The sequence below is a fragment of the Amia ocellicauda genome, chromosome 2, assembly GCF_036373705.1.
Source record: "Amia ocellicauda isolate fAmiCal2 chromosome 2, fAmiCal2.hap1, whole genome shotgun sequence".
NCBI lineage: Eukaryota > Metazoa > Chordata > Actinopteri > Amiiformes > Amiidae > Amia > Amia ocellicauda.
This window is the reverse complement of record NC_089851.1, coordinates 242,392-261,537: the sequence shown is the minus strand read 5'-3', so window position 1 is coordinate 261,537 and position 19,146 is coordinate 242,392. Positions and strand designations below refer to the sequence as shown.

At 54.1% G+C, this 19,146-nt stretch overlaps 1 protein-coding gene across 1 annotated transcript in view; it reads right to left on the bottom strand.

The window, feature by feature from the left end:
• The window catches only part of sspo (SCO-spondin), a 124,114-nt gene that overhangs the window by 80,618 nt on the left and 24,350 nt on the right, over nt 1-19,146 (bottom strand). The window contains exons 21-54 of the mRNA XM_066688593.1: nt 18,942-19,036; nt 18,534-18,790; nt 18,026-18,160; nt 17,662-17,864; nt 17,200-17,327; nt 16,735-16,844; nt 16,210-16,359; nt 16,009-16,102; nt 15,301-15,701; nt 14,728-14,964; nt 14,435-14,617; nt 13,746-13,976; nt 13,446-13,568; nt 13,203-13,297; nt 12,488-12,719; nt 11,985-12,137; nt 11,049-11,189; nt 10,331-10,513; nt 9,795-9,945; nt 9,088-9,244; nt 8,944-8,962; nt 8,669-8,788; nt 6,072-6,356; nt 5,493-5,620; nt 4,875-5,017; nt 4,246-4,367; nt 3,935-4,124; nt 3,533-3,659; nt 3,104-3,134; nt 2,329-2,449; nt 1,879-2,086; nt 1,549-1,690; nt 662-814; nt 76-180 (exon numbers count right to left, since the gene is read on the bottom strand). Coding sequence (XP_066544690.1) covers nt 76-180; nt 662-814; nt 1,549-1,690; nt 1,879-2,086; nt 2,329-2,449; nt 3,104-3,134; nt 3,533-3,659; nt 3,935-4,124; nt 4,246-4,367; nt 4,875-5,017; nt 5,493-5,620; nt 6,072-6,356; nt 8,669-8,788; nt 8,944-8,962; nt 9,088-9,244; nt 9,795-9,945; nt 10,331-10,513; nt 11,049-11,189; nt 11,985-12,137; nt 12,488-12,719; nt 13,203-13,297; nt 13,446-13,568; nt 13,746-13,976; nt 14,435-14,617; nt 14,728-14,964; nt 15,301-15,701; nt 16,009-16,102; nt 16,210-16,359; nt 16,735-16,844; nt 17,200-17,327; nt 17,662-17,864; nt 18,026-18,160; nt 18,534-18,790; nt 18,942-19,036 — 5,353 coding nt within the window. The remainder of the gene's footprint in view (nt 1-75; nt 181-661; nt 815-1,548; nt 1,691-1,878; nt 2,087-2,328; nt 2,450-3,103; nt 3,135-3,532; nt 3,660-3,934; nt 4,125-4,245; nt 4,368-4,874; nt 5,018-5,492; nt 5,621-6,071; nt 6,357-8,668; nt 8,789-8,943; nt 8,963-9,087; nt 9,245-9,794; nt 9,946-10,330; nt 10,514-11,048; nt 11,190-11,984; nt 12,138-12,487; nt 12,720-13,202; nt 13,298-13,445; nt 13,569-13,745; nt 13,977-14,434; nt 14,618-14,727; nt 14,965-15,300; nt 15,702-16,008; nt 16,103-16,209; nt 16,360-16,734; nt 16,845-17,199; nt 17,328-17,661; nt 17,865-18,025; nt 18,161-18,533; nt 18,791-18,941; nt 19,037-19,146) is intronic.

The window sequence follows — 19,146 nt, the reverse complement described above, 5'->3', positions numbered from 1 at the left end:
TAGGGTCAGGGTCAGGGCTGCAGTGTCTGCGCTGTGTAGAGAGTGCAGAGAAGCTGAGGGAGCGAGGGCCCATACCTCTCTGAGAGGGCGGGGGGGACAGCAGTGTCACTCCGTCCCCCTCTGACTTGGCGTCGTTGCTCTCCCGGGGGGCCGTGGTAAGAGACACAGGCTGCACAGTGCCTGTGAGGAGAGAGACGGGTCCATTGTGTCAATGCAGTTGTTCTGTTCCCTCTGCTCTGGCAAAACTGGTGTAACCTGGTGTCAAACTGTCAGGCCAATACAGCTCATTTTGAATTTGAGAAAGTAGAAAGACATGGAGAGAGGGAGAGAGGCTCACTTGGACCTGCATCACCTGATATTCCCACACTGTAAGTGTGTGTCTGTGGGTGTGTACATGACTGTGTGTGTGTGGTGGGGGGTATGGGTGTGTGAGTTGTGCATGTGTTTGCCTGTATGTCTGTGTCTCTGTAAGTGTGAATGTGTCTGTGTTCTGGGGGTCAGTATGTATGAGTGTGAGTGTGTGTTTCTATGAGTGTGGCTCTCTGTGTGTATATATGTGTGTGTCTGTGAGTGTGTCTGTACTGTGTGTGTGTGTCTCTGTGTGAGTGTGTCTGTATTGTGTGTCTGTGAGTGTGCATCTGTGTGTGTGTGCCCGGCTCACCACAGCCCAGCTCATCGGAGTGGTCAGCGCAGTCCTGTCTGCCGTTACACAACACCGAGGCGCTCACACACTCCCCACTGCCACACCTGAACTGACCCCGCACACACCGCGTAGTAACAGCAACACCGGGGGGAGTCGTAGCCAGGGGCTCGTCTGTGGCAACAAGAAAGAGCGAGAGAGAGAGAGAGAGAGAGAGAGAGAGAGAGAGAGAGAGAGAGAGGGGGGGGGGGATAGGAAAGACAGAGAAAAGAAAGACACAAACCAAGAAAACAGAGACACACAGAGAATGAGATGGGTGGACTGTGAGTGTGTCAATGTGTCTGTCAGTCTTCGTGTATATATAGGATACTGTGTACAGTTCTGGGCTCCACACTTCAAGAAAGATATCGCTGCTCTAGAGGCAGTTCAGAGGAGAGCAACCAGACTTATTCCAGGTCTGAAGGGAATGTCCTACTGAGAGAGTGAGGAACTGAACCTTTTCACCCTGGAACAGAGGAGACTACGTGGGGACTTGATTCAAGTCTTCAAAATCATGAAAGGCATCGAACACATCAAACCAGAGGAGCTTTTCCAGATCAGCAGGGACACACGCACCCGGGGACACAAATGGAAATTGGGCTTCAAGGCATTCAAGACAGAAAACAGGTTGAAGAGACAATTTGGGAACATTCAAAAACAGACTGGATAGGATCCTTGGATCACTTAGTTATTAATGGACACCAAACGAGCATGATGGGGCAAATGGGCTCCTCTCGTTTATAAACTTTCTTATGTTCTTATCTTCTAGTGTATCAGTAAGTCAGTCAGGGACACAGTTAGCGTGTCAGTCAGGAACACAGTTAGTATGTCAGTCAGGTACACAGCTATATTGTCAGACAGCCCCTCACCCTCAACACAGCCCAGTATCTCAGAGCGCAGATAGAAGGTGTGAGTGAATGCCACCGGCAGGATCCTGAGGAACCGCGCCAACACCCTGTGGCCCAGAGAGCGTCGCTCCGGCACACTGCTGTCCCCCCGCGCACTGAACTCCTGCACAGCAACACAACACACTGACACACTGCACAGCAACACAACATGGACTCAGGCACAACAACACAGCAACAAATGACAGACACACGCTCTCACACACATACACACACACACACCCTCATGCACATTCATGTACACACAACCCCACACAGTCTGCGCTCATGCCCTCGGTGTGGCAGTGTGGTTACCGTCGCGCCGGCGTCGGGGCTGTCGCTGTAGTTGGTGAACAGCGCCCCCTGCAGGCTATAGGCCAGCTGGTATCGAGACAGGGACCCCCGGGCGCGTTCACTGCCCTGGGTCACCACCCCGGACACGAAGGTGGGCCGCAGGAAGTCCACTTGGAAGAAGGGCTGCAGGTCGTCCTGACGGGGACTCCAGCCCGGCTCCATGTTCAAACTGCAGCAAACGCACAGGGACACATGAAGGGACACACGCAGGGACACACAGACACGGGGACATACGCAGGGACACACAGACACAGGGACACACAGACAGGGACACCCAGGGACACACACAGATGCACAAAGATGAAAACGGGAACAGGGAGAAAAGGATCACAGGCTGTTATTACTGTCCGTGCCCCCTGTGCCCCCCCACTCTGCCCTTCTTCTACCCCAGACCCTCCCCCCCCCACTCACACATTGGGGACAATGTTGAGGCGCCCGGCGTCGGCGGGATTGTTCTCGCGGTCAGAGGAGGCGCTCAGCTGGCCGTACCGGATGCGACCATCCTCCAGCCCCAGGGGGCCATCACACGCAGCTGGGGGGACAGGGCATGACATCATTACGACATCATCAGCTACCACAGAACTTCTAGAATAACCAGTTGTTATTTTCTGTCATTTTGTTATTAATGTATTTATTTATTAGCAAACTGTATTTATTCCACAGAGACGTACAGTTGCTATAACCTATAGGCCTCCACACAGTATCTTAGGAAATTACAGCAGGATTGAGTATGATAACTTCAGACCCAATCAAAGTATCTGCAGTAAAACTCAATAACTCCAATCCTAAATAGACGGAGCCAGGAGAAAGTACAGAACTAGGAGTTTTAGTTTTTCTCTCCTTTGTGCCTAATGGTTTATTTTATACATTGTTTATTTGTTTGTGTGTTTTATTCATTGTGTTGTTGTATGTTTATCACTCTGTAAAGCGCTCTGTGGCTGCCCTGCTAAGGGCGCTATACAGATTCAAATTGATTTGAACAAGAATGTTGTAGCAAATAACAACTGATCTTAATTGCACTGTTTACTGGAAACTGAATCAGGTCTTCGAGGTGTGGGGAGTGGGGACTGGGCCTCCCAGGCACAGAGTTGCCCATTGTAACAGTCCCAGCCTGTAGGAACCGCGCTGTGTGTGAAACCCTGAGGTCACTGCTGACCAGAGGCTCGAGCCACCGAGAGACACCCACCTATGGGCTCAGAGCCTCCGCCCGGGGGCGTCTGCACAGAGAGAGGGAGGGACAGACAGAGGGACACACGAGGAGAGACAGGGAGAGAGACAGGTCAGTGAAACAGCAGCGGAGACAACAGGACAGTCAGCATGGGGAGGACACACAGACACACTACACTGTACTTCACTGTATTGTACTGTACTAATCTATACTGTATTGTACTGCACTAATCTATACTGTACTGTACTTCACTAAACTGTATCACACTATCGCACTGCATTGTACTATACTGGACTGCACTAATCTATATTGTACTATATTACACTGCATTGCACTGTGCTGGACTGTGCTGCGCTGGGCTGCATAGGACTGCGTCTCTCTAGGGACAGCAGAGGGGACACTGATTGACACAGAGTGAGACACCCAACCAGGACAGTCCTGTCTCACCGGCATTGTGGGCATCCCTGGGGACCCCCCTGGCTGGGGGAGGGTGACAGCAGCCATGGCAGGGGTCCCTGAGCCTGGAGGCTGTGGAGACACGGTGATTGTTGCCTCGCTAGTGCCCCCGTCTGGCCTGCAGGGAAAACACAACACAATGATGTCACACAGCGAAGCCCCCGCCGGTGGGACATCACTAATGAGATGGGAACTCATGAACACATTGTCTGATGAAGCTGCCTGTTGGCCGCAGTGCGCTGTCACTCAGGCAGACCCCCCCGAGGCACAGCGTTCACATTCATGAAATACACTGAGCAGCAACAGATGGTGAAGGCACTACATTGAAGAGGTTTTACCCCCTGGCTGACAAGCCATCCCACGGCCCCCGAGCTGCGTGTGTGAGAGACATACCCGCGCTGTCCTGCCCTTGGCGTGCTCCTGTCCAGTGGGGGGGCGCACCCCTTCTCGTCCGTGCCGTCAGGACAGTCCGGCCGGCCGTCGCAGCGCAGCCAGGAGGAGATGCAGCTGCCTGGGGTGGGGCAGGAGAACTGCGAAGTCAGGCATCCTCGGGGGGCCCGGGACACGTGTGGGGGCACTGAGCCTGCAGAAACACAGCACACACACTGACACACGGAGAGACTGACACACTGACGCACAGAGACACTGATGCACTGACAGACAGACTGAACCAGTGACAAGTGGTTGATCAACCGGTAACTCACCACAGCTCCGCTCGTCAGAGGCGTCTCCACAGTCATTGACACCGTCACACACGGCCCCCCCCGGCCCCCCCTGCACACACCGGCCGTTCCCACAGCGGAACTGCCCCCCCACACAACCCCCCGCAGACACAGAGGGCACGGGGGGCATGGGAGTGGACAACCAGCGAGACCCTGGAGAGAGGGAGAGAGGGAAGGAGAGATGCAGGGGGGGAGAGACAAATCAGCATTGAGAAAGTGAAACACAGAAAGACAACTGTGAAAACTGTGAAAGAGAGGGACTGTGCCTGTGTGTGCCTGTGTGTGTCTGTGTGTGACTGTATGAAGTGTCTCTAGGCAGTGTGTGTCTGAGTGTCAGTGTGTGTGTAGTACATATTATCAGATTGCAAACCTACAGACACTCAGGGGTGAAACTGAGAAGAAATTACTGTGAGATCACATGACTAAGCGACACGTTTTTATAAGGGGTCAAGAAGTCATTAAAAAGCTATAATTAAAAAGGGTTTATTTGGAGAGAATGTGTGTGTGTGTGTGCGTGAGCGTGTGTGCGTGCGTATGCAAGCATGTGAGTGTGTGTGCGTGTGTGTGCATGTGTGCGCGTGCAAGCATGTGTGTGTGCGTGTGCAGTGGCACCTCCCGCACAGCCCAGCAGCTCCAGCCGCAGGTGCACCGCGTGATGGAAGTCGTGAGGGACGACGCGGACGAGCCGAGCCGACACCATCCTGCCCAGCCGCCTCTCCGCTGCCCCCCTGTCGTCCACATTGCCCTGGAACACCTGACAGAGTAAGGTGTCAGATATTAAACCCACCAGAGACACTGCTGGCTTTGACAGTGTTATTTACTTTATTTCACCAGATACTGGATCCCCTGCTTCTTGGTTCTAGCCCAGACACAGACACACACATTGACAGAGAGATACTGACACACACATTGACACATTAACATTGACACAGACACACACATTGACACACAGACACACACATTGACACACAGACACTGACACACAGACACACACATTGACACACAGACTCAGACACACACGTTGACACATTGACATTGACACATAGACACACACATTGACACACAGACACTGACACACACATTGACACACACACATTGACACACACACTGACACACTGTAACACTGACACACTGTAACACAGATCCACAGTGACACACACAGACATTGACACACTGACACAGTCGCACAGAGGCTGTGTCCTGCAGTCTGGGCGCTGCTCTGCACTGACCTTGGCGCGCGGAGGCTGGTTGGGCTGGAGGTCCTGGTAGGTGACCCAGCGCTGCCCGTCATTACTGAACTGCAGGTAGAAACTGGACACAAAGGTGTCCGACGCCCCCCCGCCTTGGGTGATTATTCCTAAGTGAGGGGGAATAAAGAGAGAGGGAAAGATGGGAAGAGAGGGAGAGAGATGGGGAAAGAGTCATTTGTGATCCTCATGTCCCTCCTCCTGAGCACTGGACCTGTCTGTCAGTGCTTTGGCAACACTGTGGCAACTAAGTGATGCAACTAGGCTTTTTGGAATTTGAATTTTACTTTTGAGAGAGAGGAGATACAGCAACAAGCTTTGTGTGAAACTGCAAATTCCTGTAAATGACACCCGGCCACTGATCACACACAAAACAAGCAGTACAGGGTCCCACTAAACACACAACATTATTAATGGTCCAGAGGAGGCAGCAGGACATACCCCCCCTCTGAGCCAGGTCCTGTCCAATTCAATATCTGTCTCTCTGTCTCTCTCTCTCTCTCTCTTTCTCACTTGCTCTCTCTCCCCTCAAGCTCATTCTGTCCCTCTCCCTCTGAGTACCAGTAATGTTGCGCTGCTGCAGCAGGTCAATCTGCAGGTAGGGGGGCTGTGCGTCAGGGTCCCGGGGATTGTTAGGGTCACCGGGGTCGACTGGGCCGGGGGCATCGGGGGTCCAGGAGGTCAGGGCGTGGTAGTGCTCGGGCTCGGGGCTCCAGCCCTGCAGGTCGCGCTGGGGGTTGTGGGCGTGCAGTCGGCCAGCCTGGGGGGGGTGGCCTGGCAGCTGGGATGACGCGCTGAAGCTGGAGTCTGGGAGGGTCTGGACACCCAGGGCACCCCAGCACTCCTCTACAGCACAGAGAGAGAGACAGAAGTACAGGCTCAGTGAACACAGCCTGGCCAGAGAGACCGGCCGGCACAGGCAGACCTGGCTGCCCAGAGAGGACAGGCTGTTCCCCCCACTGCTAACACCGAGAGGTCGAGACAGAGCTGCACTTTATTCTATAATGTGAAAAATATGAACATTTACGAGCACAATTTTTCCCCAAAATAGCAGATCTCTATAAGAGATTTCCAGACTCAGAAAAAGTGCCAGTCCTTCTGGGTGAGGAGACCAGCTGCATATTACTGGCAGCCCAGTATACAGCTGCCTGCCACAGCCTGAGGGACACAGTGGACACTCAGTCCACTCACACAGGGGACACCCCTGGACACAGGCAATGACACCTATGCTATACAGAATTATTATTATAGTGCATCCGGAAAGTATTCACAGCGCTTCACTTTTTCCACATTTTGTTATGTTACAGCCTTATTCCAAAATGGATTAAATTCATTATTTTCCTCAAAATTCTACAAACAATACCCCATAATGACAACGTGAAAGAAGTTTGTTTGAAATCTTTACAATTAAAAAAAAAAAAAAAAAAAAAAAAGAAAGAAAAAGCACGTGTACATAAGTATTCACAGCCTTTGCCATGACACTCAGAATTGAGCTCAGGTGCATCCTGTTTCCACTGATCATCCTTGAGATGTTTCTACAACTTGATTGGAGTCCACCTGTGGTAAATTCAGTTGATTGGACATGATTTGGAAAGACAGACCGCCGAGACAGGATTGTATCGAGGCACAGATCTGGGAAAGGGTACAGAAACATTTCTGCAGAATTGAAGGTCCCAATGAGCACAGTGGCCTCCATCATCTGAAAATGGAAGAAGTTTGGAACCACCAGGACTCTTCCTAGAGCTGGCTGCCCGGTCAAACTGAGTGATTGGAGGAGAAGGGCCTTGGTCAGGGAGGTGACCAAGAACCTGATGGTCACTCTGACAGAGCTCCAGCGTGTCTCTGTGGAGAGAGGAGAACCTTCCAAAAGAACAACCATCTCTGCAGCACTCCACCAATCAGGCCTGTATGGTAGAGTGGAGAGATGGAAGCCACTCCTCGGTAAAAGGCACATGACAGCCCGCCTGGAGTTTGCCAAAAGGCACCTGAAGGACTCTCAGACCATGAGAAACCAAAAATTGAACTCTTTGGCCTGAATGGCAAACATCATGTCTGGAGGAAACCAGGCACCGCTCATCACCTGGCCAATGCCATCCCTACAGTGAAGCATGGTGGTGGCAGCATCATGCTGTGGGGATGTTTTTCAGCAGCAGGAACTGGGAGACTAGTCAGGATTGAGGGGAAAGCTGAATGCAGCAATGTACAGAGACATCCTTGATGAAAACCTGTTCCAGAGCGCTCTGGACCTCAGACTGGGGCGAAGGTTCATCTTCCAACAGGACAACGACCCTAAGCACACAGCCAAGATAACAAAGGAGTGGCTACAGGACAACTCTGTGAATGTCCTTGAGTGGCCCAGCCAGAGCCCAGATTTGAACCCAAATGAACATCTCTGGAGAGATCTGAAAATGGCTGTGCATCGACGCTCCCCATCCTACCTGATGGAGCTTGAGAGGTCCTGCAAAGAAGAATGGGAGAAACTGCCAAAAATAGGTGTGCCAAGCTTGTAGCATCATACTCAAAAAGACTTGAGGCTGTAATTGGTGCCAAAGGTGCTTCAACAAAGTATTGAGCAAAGGCTGTGAATACTTATGTACATGTGCTTTGTTTTGTATTTTATTTTTAATAAATGTGCAAAGATCTCAAACAAACTTCTTTCATGTTGTCATTATGGGGTATTGTTTGTAGAATTTTGACGAAAATAATGAATTTAATCAATTTTGGAATAAGGCTGTAACATAACAAAATGTGGAAAAAGTGAAGCGCTGTGAATACTTTCCGGATGCACTGTATCAATATTAATTTTGTCTCTCTGAATTATCTTTTATTTTATTAATTTAAATGAATCAGTTAATTGTTTAACATACATGTGTATTTATGTACATGTATCTGTTCAACACTGTTTGTTATGTCACCATTGCTTTGGCAATACTTCTTTCTGGTCATGCCAATAAAGCACGTTGAATTTGAATTTGAGAGAGGTTTAGGGAATCACACCCAGGGGACCCCAGCACTCCAGCACAGAGACCGAGACTGACACAAAAAGTACACAGGGATGGGCACAGAGAGAGGAGAGAGAGCAAACGATGACACACAGACATGCACGCTCCCAGCAGGCTCAGTGGCACAGACAGCTCCCCCCGTCCTGCCGTACATACCTCCAGGGGGGAGAGGGTAGGTGGTGACCGGAGGGCCTGTGCTCTCTGGGGGGCCAGGGGTCGCGGTGCGGAGTGCGAGGGACGCTGGGGTCATCGTCGTGGAGGCTGTCCCATTGACACCTGGACAGAGACAGGAGAGCACAGCTGAAGGTGCAGTGCAGACACGGTGTACAGAGCGAAGCCCCCCGTTGCTGCCCACCACCCCCCAGTCATAGTGTGGAGGAAGACAAAGCACCGACCTGCATCTGTACAGTGACAGCAGCCTGCAGCGTCACCCGCAACCAGCACCTGGCCCTGGCCCACACAGGTGGACAGACAGGGAGACAGGCAGCAAGAGGGTTAGACAGTGAGACCGTGTGTGTGTGTGTGAGTCAGTGTTTGTGCGTGTTAATGTGTGTGTGTGTGCAGGCGTCTCTCACCTGGGGGCAGCTGGCGGTGAGCGAGCAGTAGGGTGCGCAGTGCACAGTGAGGTTGGACAGACACTGGCACAGCTGGCATGGCCCCTGTCTCCAGCGCTCCCCCACGGTGCGGGCCTGGCCCTGCAACACACACTCCTCACACAACTCTGTCTGACACCTGTGCAGACACACAGAGACACACAGACACAGACAGACATACACGGACACACACACACACACACAGACATACACAGACACACACACAGACACAGACAGATAGTATGTTGTATTTGTTTTAGTTCTTAGCTGCTAGGACTCGTGCGTATTTCATATTCTGTATTTTGTTGTATTTACGGTATTCAATAAAAGGTTCTGTTTGTTCATGATAGTAAGTAAAGTGGTATAAGAACACGTATGTATTATTATTATTATTATTATTATTATTATTATTATTATTATTATGTTGAATTTATTACCATTGTTATTATTTTTATTATACAGTGAAATACCCCCTAAGAGAATTAAGCTGTATTTACTCCATAAGCCCTTTTAAGATCCAAATATGAGCCCAATAAGGACATCAATATTCACTGACACACTGTCCCTTTGAACAAGGACAGCAGATGAAGAGAGAGAGACACAGAGACAGGGTGACAGAGAGAGAGAGAGAGAGAGAGAGAGAGAGAGAGACAGAGACAGCCTAAGTGATTTAGGGGTGGGGGGCTCACCGGCGGGCTTTGCGGTAGATGCCCCGGCAGTGCCGCCCTTGGCCGTGCTTGCTGGGGTTGTTCGGACTGCGGAAGGACCACTGAACACTCTGCACCCCACAGGTGCCCAGACAGTCCCCCCAGGGAGACCAGGAAGACCAGCCGCAGTGCACTGAGGACACACACACACACACACAGACAGACAGGCACAGAGAAGCATTTATTAGCATCCCCACGGCTCTGAGGCCCAGTGTGCAGTGGGTAGGGGCACAAACAACTGCCTAAACCCCAGTCTGACCCCCACCGTGACCCCTGACCACAGTCTGACCCAACAATGACCCCTAACCCCAGTCTGATCCCTGCCATGACCCCTGACCCCAGTCTGACCCCCGCCATGACCCCTGACCCCAGTCTGACAACCCCCACCATGACCTCTGATCCCAGTCTGACCCAACAATGACCCCTGACACGTCTGACCCCCACCATGACCCCTGACCCCAGTCTGACCCACAATGACCCCTGACCCCAGACTTACCCAACAATGACCCCAGCCTCACCTGAGCACTCCGGGTTGCTGCGGCAGTGCTGGGGCCGCCCCCCCATGCAGGTGCAGATCTGGCAGCCTGTCTTCACCGGCTGGCCGGGCCAGTACCGCACCCCCCCAACCTCACAGGGACACTCCTCCGGCCGCACGCAGCGCTGGGCCGCATCCATCACCTGGCCCTCGGGACACCAGCACCCTGCAAGAGGAGGCGTCACTGACAGGCGCTGCAGTGTGGTGTTGTGTTATGTCGTGTCGTGTTGTGTTGTGTTGTGTGGCACTGTCTTGTGTTGTGTTGTGTTGAGTTGTGTAGCACTGTGGTGTTGTGTTGTGTGGCACTCTGTCGTGTAGTGTTGAGTTGTGTGGCACTGTGTTGTTCTGTACTTAGTCTGTGTTTTGTACAATTATTATTGTATTGGACTGAATATTATAGTACTGCACTGTTTTGCATATTGATAAGGGAACAAAACACTTAACACTGTATTGTATTGATAAGGGAACACAACACTTAACACTGTATTGTATTGTTAAGAGACACAACACTTAACACTGTACTGTATTGATAAGGGCACACATGGCAGATATATTGAAAATCAGTCATTTAATTATAAAGCACTGAGCCCCAGCCACGGCACCAGTGTGAAAGCACTCAGATCTTGTGAGGTCATCACGTCTGAGGTGTGAACCCTACTGTCACCCCCATCGCCCCATCGCCCCATCGACCCGGCCCTCACCAGAGAAGCAGCTGGCCTGGGGGTCGCAGGTCGCCTCATTGGCCAGGTCGGCGCAGGTCAGAGGGCAGGGGGCACAGGACCTCAGTGTCAGCTGACTGGGGCAGGAGGAGGCGTTGGCACAGCCATCTTGGGGACAGGGCCCTGAAACACACACACAACACACACACAGGGACAAAGACAAAGAGACAGAGATACAGACAGAGAGAGGGAAAGACACACTCAGACAAGATAGACACAGACAAAAAGATGGACACGGAGACAGACAGACAGACAGACAGACGGACACAGACAGGTCAGATCCAGTCACAGTGACACACAACTTACTGCTGCTCACAAACACCTGCACTGAGCTGTTCCTGCCAGCAGAGGGCAGCCATCACACACTGCCTCTGACCACCAGCTGAGGACACGAGGGGCTGCTTCCTTCTGAACAGATTCATACCACGCATTATATCATGTAGCTGTCTCTCTCTCTATCTTATACAAATATAACAAACTCAAATATGTGACATCATTGAAAGAGTGAATGTGTTAAAAGGAAAGGAGAGGAGGTGGGGGGCAGTGTGTAGATACTGGACTGGACACATGATCGGCAACGATGTGAAGTGAGAGAGAGGAAGGGGGTAAAGTCATGCCAATAAAGCTCCTTTGAATTGAATTGAACTGATGGAAAAGGGGAGGATGAAAAACAGAAAAATGAGCAACAGAGCAACAGACAGAGACAGAGGAAGCAAGAGAAAGAGAAAGGAAAGTACAGGCTGAGACAGAAGAGAGGGAGAGACAGACAGAGAGGAAGAAAGAAAGAGAGAGAGGAAAGTACAGGCTGAGAGACAGAAGAGAGGGAGAGACAGACAGAGAGGAAGAAAGAGAAAGAAAGAGGGAAGTACAGGCTGAGAGGCAGAAGAGAGGGAGAGACAGGTGGAGCGCATGACGTACTGATCTCTGTTGCGACGGGCACGGGTCCAGGGAGCTCAGCGCAGGGTCGGCCACCGTTCTGTGGAGGGACACAGCCCCTCTGCCGCAGCACCACGCCCCCACACCCCCCCGAGCAGTTCGACCACGCCACCCAGGGCAACCACTGCCCGTCCACTGGCCCAGACGAACGCAGACGCACACACATAGACACGGACAGACACAGACACAGACACACAGACACACAGACAGCATTACAGCTATTTCTCAGACAGACTGATCACTGTGGACAGGAATAGCAGAGGAGATCTGTGCTCCTGTCCAGACTCGACCTCCTGAGGAGTGGACAGGCATGGACACAGGACAATACAGGACAGGACAGTAGAGCACAACACGAGACAACAGTCCAGTATAACACAACATGCACAAGCATGCTCACAGACACACGCACGCTCACGCAGACACACACACAGACACACAGACACACACACTCACACACACACACACTCTCTCTCGCTCTGCCACACCTGGGCAGGCAGTATGGAAGCACTGCTGTCTCTGGGTGTCCTCCCCACGGCAGTGTCTGAGTGGCTCCATCAGGGGGCAGTGTCTGTGCCGGCTCTGGTTCCCGGGGCCACAGGTTTGACTGCACTCACTCCACAGCCCCCAGGGGCCCCAGATGCCACAGCCCTGCTCGTCAGAGGGGACCCCACCCGGCCCCAGCCTGCCGTCAGGACAGTCCGCAACACCGTCACACACCTGCAGGTGACAGTGTCAATAAATCATCGATATTGATGTGCTATAGCGCCCTGCACAGCGATCTGTCACAGAGAACAGAGCCGTTGGGGGCGATTCAGTCGAGCCTGTGACCAGACAGAGAGCTGTGATCACAGGACTGTGTCATTCAGGGTCTCATCCCCTTCCTTACGATCACAATGCCACAGATACAGACCTCCCTGAACTGCCCTGCACCCAAAATGAAGGTGGGGGACATATGACCCGCTGTTCCCTCTGTGACTGGCCTTGATCAGGAGAGAATCTGGGGGGTGTGGAGAGGCAGGAGGAGTGTCTTCAGGGAACATGAAGGAGAGGAGTGGACAACGGTAACGGACTGTTGGACTACGGATTTCCTTGATAAAACAAACACACTCTGGCCTCCAGGCCCTCGTGTCCAGGTGCAGCAGCTGCCCAGGGGGGTCAGAGAGTGCAGACAGGGTGCCGGGAGCCGAGCTGCAGCCTCACCTTTCTGAAGGGTAGGCAAGAGCCATCCAGGCAGCTGTACTCTGTACACCGGCTGGTGGAGGTGTTCCTGGGGACCAGTGTCACAGCGCCGCTGTCTGGAGGGCGAAGGAACAGTGTGAGGATTCAGAGAGACAGCGAGAGAGAAACACAGAGACAAAGAGAGACTGAGTGACAGAAAGCAACTGAGATGGAGAGACAGAGAGATGAGTCAGACAGTCAGACAGACAGACAGACAGCTCTCACCACAGGCCAGCTCGTCCTCGCCCTGTGGGCAGTCTGCAATGCCATTGCACACGCGTGATGAGTTCACACACACATGGATGTCACAAAGGAAGCTGCCGGGACACGGAGGGATCTGCGTGGAACCTGGGGACGGGGGACAGGGGACAGGGGACAGCGTCAGTCACGGCACCGGGCAGTGCAGAGGAGACTGGGATTTAAATGCATTCGCACCCTCACCGCACTCTGCCCCTCCACTCTGCGCTGCCCTCATTGCACCTGTCACCCCACCGCTCTCTCTCTCTCTTAGTCCTCTCAACTCACCGCAGGTGTCGGGGCTCTCATCTGAGGCGTCTCTGCAGTGGGGGGTGCCATCGCACAGCTGCTGGTGCGTCACACACTCCCCGCTGAGGCAGGCGTGTTGACCTGGCCCACAGGCGCCCTCGCACATGCGCTCGTCGCTGCCGTCCTCGCAGTCCGCCTGTCCGTCACAGCGCCAGCCCAGAGGAGTGCAGCCGCCCCCCGCGCAGGGGAACTCATAATGCCCGCAGCCCCCTAAGGAGAGAGGAGGGAGGGAGAGAGAGGGAGAGAAGAGAGAGAGGCAGAGAGGGGAGAGGAGAGAGGAGAGAGGAGAGAGGAAAGTCAGGTAACTGATAATAATTAATTCATTATAATTAATGGCCAGTATGTGCGGGTACAGTGCGGTGTGTGTCAGTGTGTGTGGGTGTGAGTGTCTGTAAGCTTGTTCTATGTGTGTGTGTGCGTGTGTTTTGTGTGTGTGTTTTGCGTGTGTGTGCGTGAATGTGCGTGTGTTTTGTGTGTGTGTGTATGTGTTTTGTGTGTGTGCTGTGTCAGTGTGTCTGTGTGCGTGTTTTGTGTGTTTTGCGTGTGTGCGTGTGTTTTGTGTGTCTGAGCTTGTTCTATGTGTGTGTGTGTGTGTGTGTGTGCGCATGTGTGTGTCTGTGTGTGTGTGTGTGTGTGTGTGCGTGTTTTGTGTGTGTTGCCGTTCTGACCTGGGCTGGACACCGGACCCGGAAGGGTCAGCATTGTTGTGAGGACAGTCTCTGTAGGAAGGGCCTGGCAGTGTACCTCGCTCTCGTCCTCCCCCCCCCGGCATTCTGGCACTCCGTCGCACAGCCGCGCTGCTGCCACACAGGTGCCCTCCGCACAGGCCAGCTGCCCGGGGCCACAGGTCACTGCAGGAGACAAACACGGGTGAGGGAGGATAGAGCAAGGCAGAACGGCACTCGCCAGGCTGAGATGAGAGAGGAGACGGGCTGCAGGAGGCGCCGTGTGGGCGCTGTACCTGTGGGGGAGCACAGGGCCTCGTCGATGCCGGACGCACAGTCTCGGTGTCCGTCACACACCCTGTGGGGGCCGATACACTGCCCCCCTGGACACTGCAGCTCCCCAGGCGCGCACACGCACCCGCGCTCGTCACCGTGGTCTGCGCAGTCGGCCCGTCCGTCGCAGCGCTGGGCATACGGCACGCAGCTGCCCTCCGCACACTGGAACTGCCCCGGCCCACACTGCTCCCTGCAGCCTACAGGAGCGCCAGAGAGAGACACTGAGAGAGGAGCACACAGAGAGAAGCTACAGACTGCCCTGCGCTAGGACAGGGACAGGGAGGGGTGAGAGGTGTCTCTGACTGACAGATAGAGAGCGAGAACATAGGGAGAGACTCTGAGTCACTGCAGGACCTGAAGATACAGAATGTAAAACTGATGGGACCAGAGAAATTAGAATTACAGAGCAGCAAAAACAGAAGACAGACACTGGAGGACAGACACTGGGCAACAGACACACTGGGAGACAGACACGCTGGGAGACAGACACGCTGGGAGACAGACACGCTGGGGGACCGCTCTGACACACTGACCCTCTTCGTCAGAATCATCAGAGAAGCCACAGTCAGGCTGTCCGTCGCACACCAGGCCCATGGGCAGGCAGCGGCCGCTGGCGCAGGAAAACTCCCCTGGGGGGCACAGCGGGGGTGGTTCGGGGAGACAGCCCTGCTCGTCAGACTGGTCGGGACAGTCCGGGTGGCCATCGCAGTGCAGCGCTCCTGGCAGGCAGCGCCCTCCAGAGCAGCGGAACTCCCCCACGGCGCAGTCGAAAGCGCAGGCCTCATCTGAGCCGTCGCCGCAGTCATCCTGGTGATCGCACAGCCAGGCGGCCGGGATGCAGCGGCCCGAGCCACACAGGAACTCCAACTCCTGGCAGAGCAGCGCCGGGACACAGGGAGAGCCTTCACACTCCCAAACCCCCTCCCTGCACGAGCTGCGCACACACACAAAGAGACACACAACACACACACAGACACAAACACAGACACACACACACACAGACACACATAGACACACACAGAGACAGAACAGGAAAAGAGATTGACTATGAGCCATAAATTGAAAGTCATCAGCATTTATATTGAAAATGAACCCAGAGCTGAACTATGTGTAGTAGTGTGGGGGGTGACTCTCTCACGGCCTGGTCATGTGTGTAGTAGTGCGGGGTGGTTGTGGAGGAGGCCCGTGTTGCCCAGCTGTGTGCGATAGTGAGTCTCAGTGCCCAGGCGGCTCCTCCTCACCAGTTGCGGCAGTCCTGGGTGACGGCGGCGCCAGGGGGGAAGACTGAGCCATCCCACTGGCAGGGGCACTCAGAGGGAGCGATGCAGCCGTCACCTGCAGGGGGAGATAGAGAGCACAGAGCTCAGTTCAGTGCCGGATCCATCCCTCCAGGCAGGCTGGACCAGGACAGTCGGGGGTGGAGGAGACCTGCGGTCGCTCACCATGCAAGACGGTGCCGGGGGGGCAGAAGCAGCCCTCCAGACAGGACAGGGCGCTGCAGTGTGGGTCGGGAGCCTCGCTTAGGCTGGCGCAGGTCGGGGTGCAGGCGGGGCCACAGGCCTCGTACTCCAGACCGTTCTCACACTGCAGGGCTGCAGAGACAGAGAGAGAGAGAGAGGAGGACACTTGAGTGCACTGCTGTCATTGCAGTAGATACAGTAGTGCACACAGTGCAGTATATTGAGAAGAACACACAGTGCAGTGGTATATAAAACAGTAGTACACACAGTGTAGTTCACACAGTGAAGTATATACAGTGCAGTACACACAGTGCAGTACACAGAGTGCAGTATATACAGTGCAGTGCACACAGTATAGTACACACAGTGCGTAGTGCAGTACACACAGTGCAGTATATACAGTGCAGTATTCACAGTGCAGTATACAGTGCAGTGCACAGAGTGCAGTATGCACAGTGCAGTATACGGGGCAGTGCGTGCAATGTATTGACGGTACCACAAACATACGGCAGAGCTCCTGGGACCTCCAGCGGATGTAGATGCCGCGCTGGTTGCATTCCTCTGCGTAGGCAGCAATGGCGGTGCAGAGACACTCACAGTCGCCTCCAGAGTCACAGCTGAGGGACACAGACAGTCAGCACACACTGCAGCAGCCCCCCCGCCAGGGAATGCCCTGCACACACACTCACACACACACTCACACTGACCGAGACACACACACACACACACTGCAGCAGCACTCTCCGGTGCAACATCACTGTGCGGAAGGTTCATTGAGCATTTCCTCTCCTTCACTGTAGCCTGTCGTGCTAATGTCAGCATCATGTGCAGCTCCATGCGGTACGTCTCACTCTCTCAGACTCTGTACGTGTCACTCTCTCAGACTCTGTACGTCTCACTCTCTCAGACTCTGTATGTCTCACTCTCTCAGACTCTGTACGTGTCACTCTCTCAGACTTAGAGGCCACTCACCCACAGGCATCGAAGACACACCAGTCGTAATGCTGCTGGCAGGGCACCTGGGCATGGCACGGGGCAAACAGTTCCTGTGTGATCACAGCACAGCGCTTCCTCGCCCACGGGGCACGGTGAGGATGGACCTGCAGAGAGAGGGAGGGAGAGAGGGAGACAGGGAGAGGGAGAGAGAGGGAGGGAGAGAGGGATAGGAAGGCAGAGAGAGGGAGATGGAGGAAGACATAGTTACATCTTCTTATATATTCCTTGATTTTATGTATTTATTTTATGCGTCACCTCTGTATGAGGGATGTTTTGGCAACACCAAAGAGACAGGTCATGCCAACAGAGCTAGAGTTGAAAAACAAATTGATAGAGGGAGAGGGAAGAAAGGAAGAGGGGGGAGAGAGAGAGAGAGGGTGGGACCAGGAGAGAGACCGTTTGTCAGCGTGAGATTTGGCCAGTCAGCCCAGCACTCACCACACAGGGGTCGCGGAGGTCGTGACCTGTGACCTCCGGGCAGCTGGGGCTGACCCTCCAGGAGTTGGCAAAGAGCTCGGCGGTGGACTCGGCGATGCCCTGCCGGGAGGTGAAGTCGTTCTCGGCGTCGCCATCAAAATTCCCACACAGGCCGGTGACTCGGCCACGGAGCTCTGGGGACAGACGCACATACACACGCATCGCTGCACAGAGGGAGAGAGAGACGGAGCACAGTCAGAGAGAGGAGAGAGGGAGGGTGCGGAGGTGGACACAAACAGAGGAGGAGATAGGGAGAGAGAGAGGAATAGAGGAGGGGTAGGGAACAAATGAAAGAAAGGACTGGGGGTCCAGCCTGGTACTGTACCTCCGTCCCACAGCACTGTGAGGCCCAGGGTGGAGCTCAGGGACAGGAACAGCCCGGCCCGCTCCAGACGCAGCCCACTGCCGGTGTACAGCCGGGGCAGAGACACGGGCGCGCCGTTCACCGTCACGGCCTGGCCTGCAACACGGGAGAGCATGAGAGCCCTGCCTGCCATCCCTCTCTCCCTTCCTGCCTTCCTCCCCCTCTCTCTCTCTCTGCAGGTGTTTGACAGTATCACCCAGTGTCTCCTTATTCTCCCTACCTTCCTCTTTCCCTCCGTGCCTTGCTTTCTTCCCTCTCTCCCTCTCTCTCTCTCACACCTCTTCAGGTGTATGACAGTATTGCTCAGTGTCTGCCCTCTCTCCCTACCCCTCTCCCTGTTGCTCTCTCTCTCCCTCTCTCTCTTCTTCCCTCGCTTGTCCCTCACCTCTCAGCAGGTGTATGACAGTGTTTCCTAGTGTCTACTCCCTCTCCCTTTCCCTCTCCCTCTCCCTCTCTCTCTCTCCCTCACCTCTCAGCAAGTGTATGATGGTGTTGCCCAGGGTGAGGGTGACGTCCTTGGTGCAGGTGACCCCTGAGCTGCCGCAGGGCAGGTTCTGAGCCGTCAGGCTGAAGCGCCCCTCGCTGTCCTGCACCAGAACGTACTCACAGTCACCCAGGAAGGAGAAGGCGCGCCCGTCGAACGACACGTAGTGAGGGTCACCCGTGGCCACGCACATCCCCGCACACATCGCCTGCCCACAGCGCCAGCGCCGCTCCTGACACACGCTGAGGGAGAGGAGGAGAGAGTGTGTGTTAGTGTGTGTCAGTGTGTGTGGGTACAGTGCGGTGTGTGTCAGTGTGTGACAGTGTGTGTGTCAGTGTGTATCAGTGTGCCTGAGTGTCTGTGTGTGTCAGTGTGTGTGTCAGTGTGACTCACCAGGTGTTGCAATCTTTTCTGATGGTGTCATTGCTGTAGTATAGCTGCCCGTTGTGGTGACAGGGGCACTCCGCTGGCAGGACACACCGGTCGCCCTGCACACACACACACACACACACAGGGGAGGAATGCAAAGAATGAGAGATTGTGACACAGAGATCCAGTGACACTGTGACAGACGCACAGGGACAAACACACACACGCC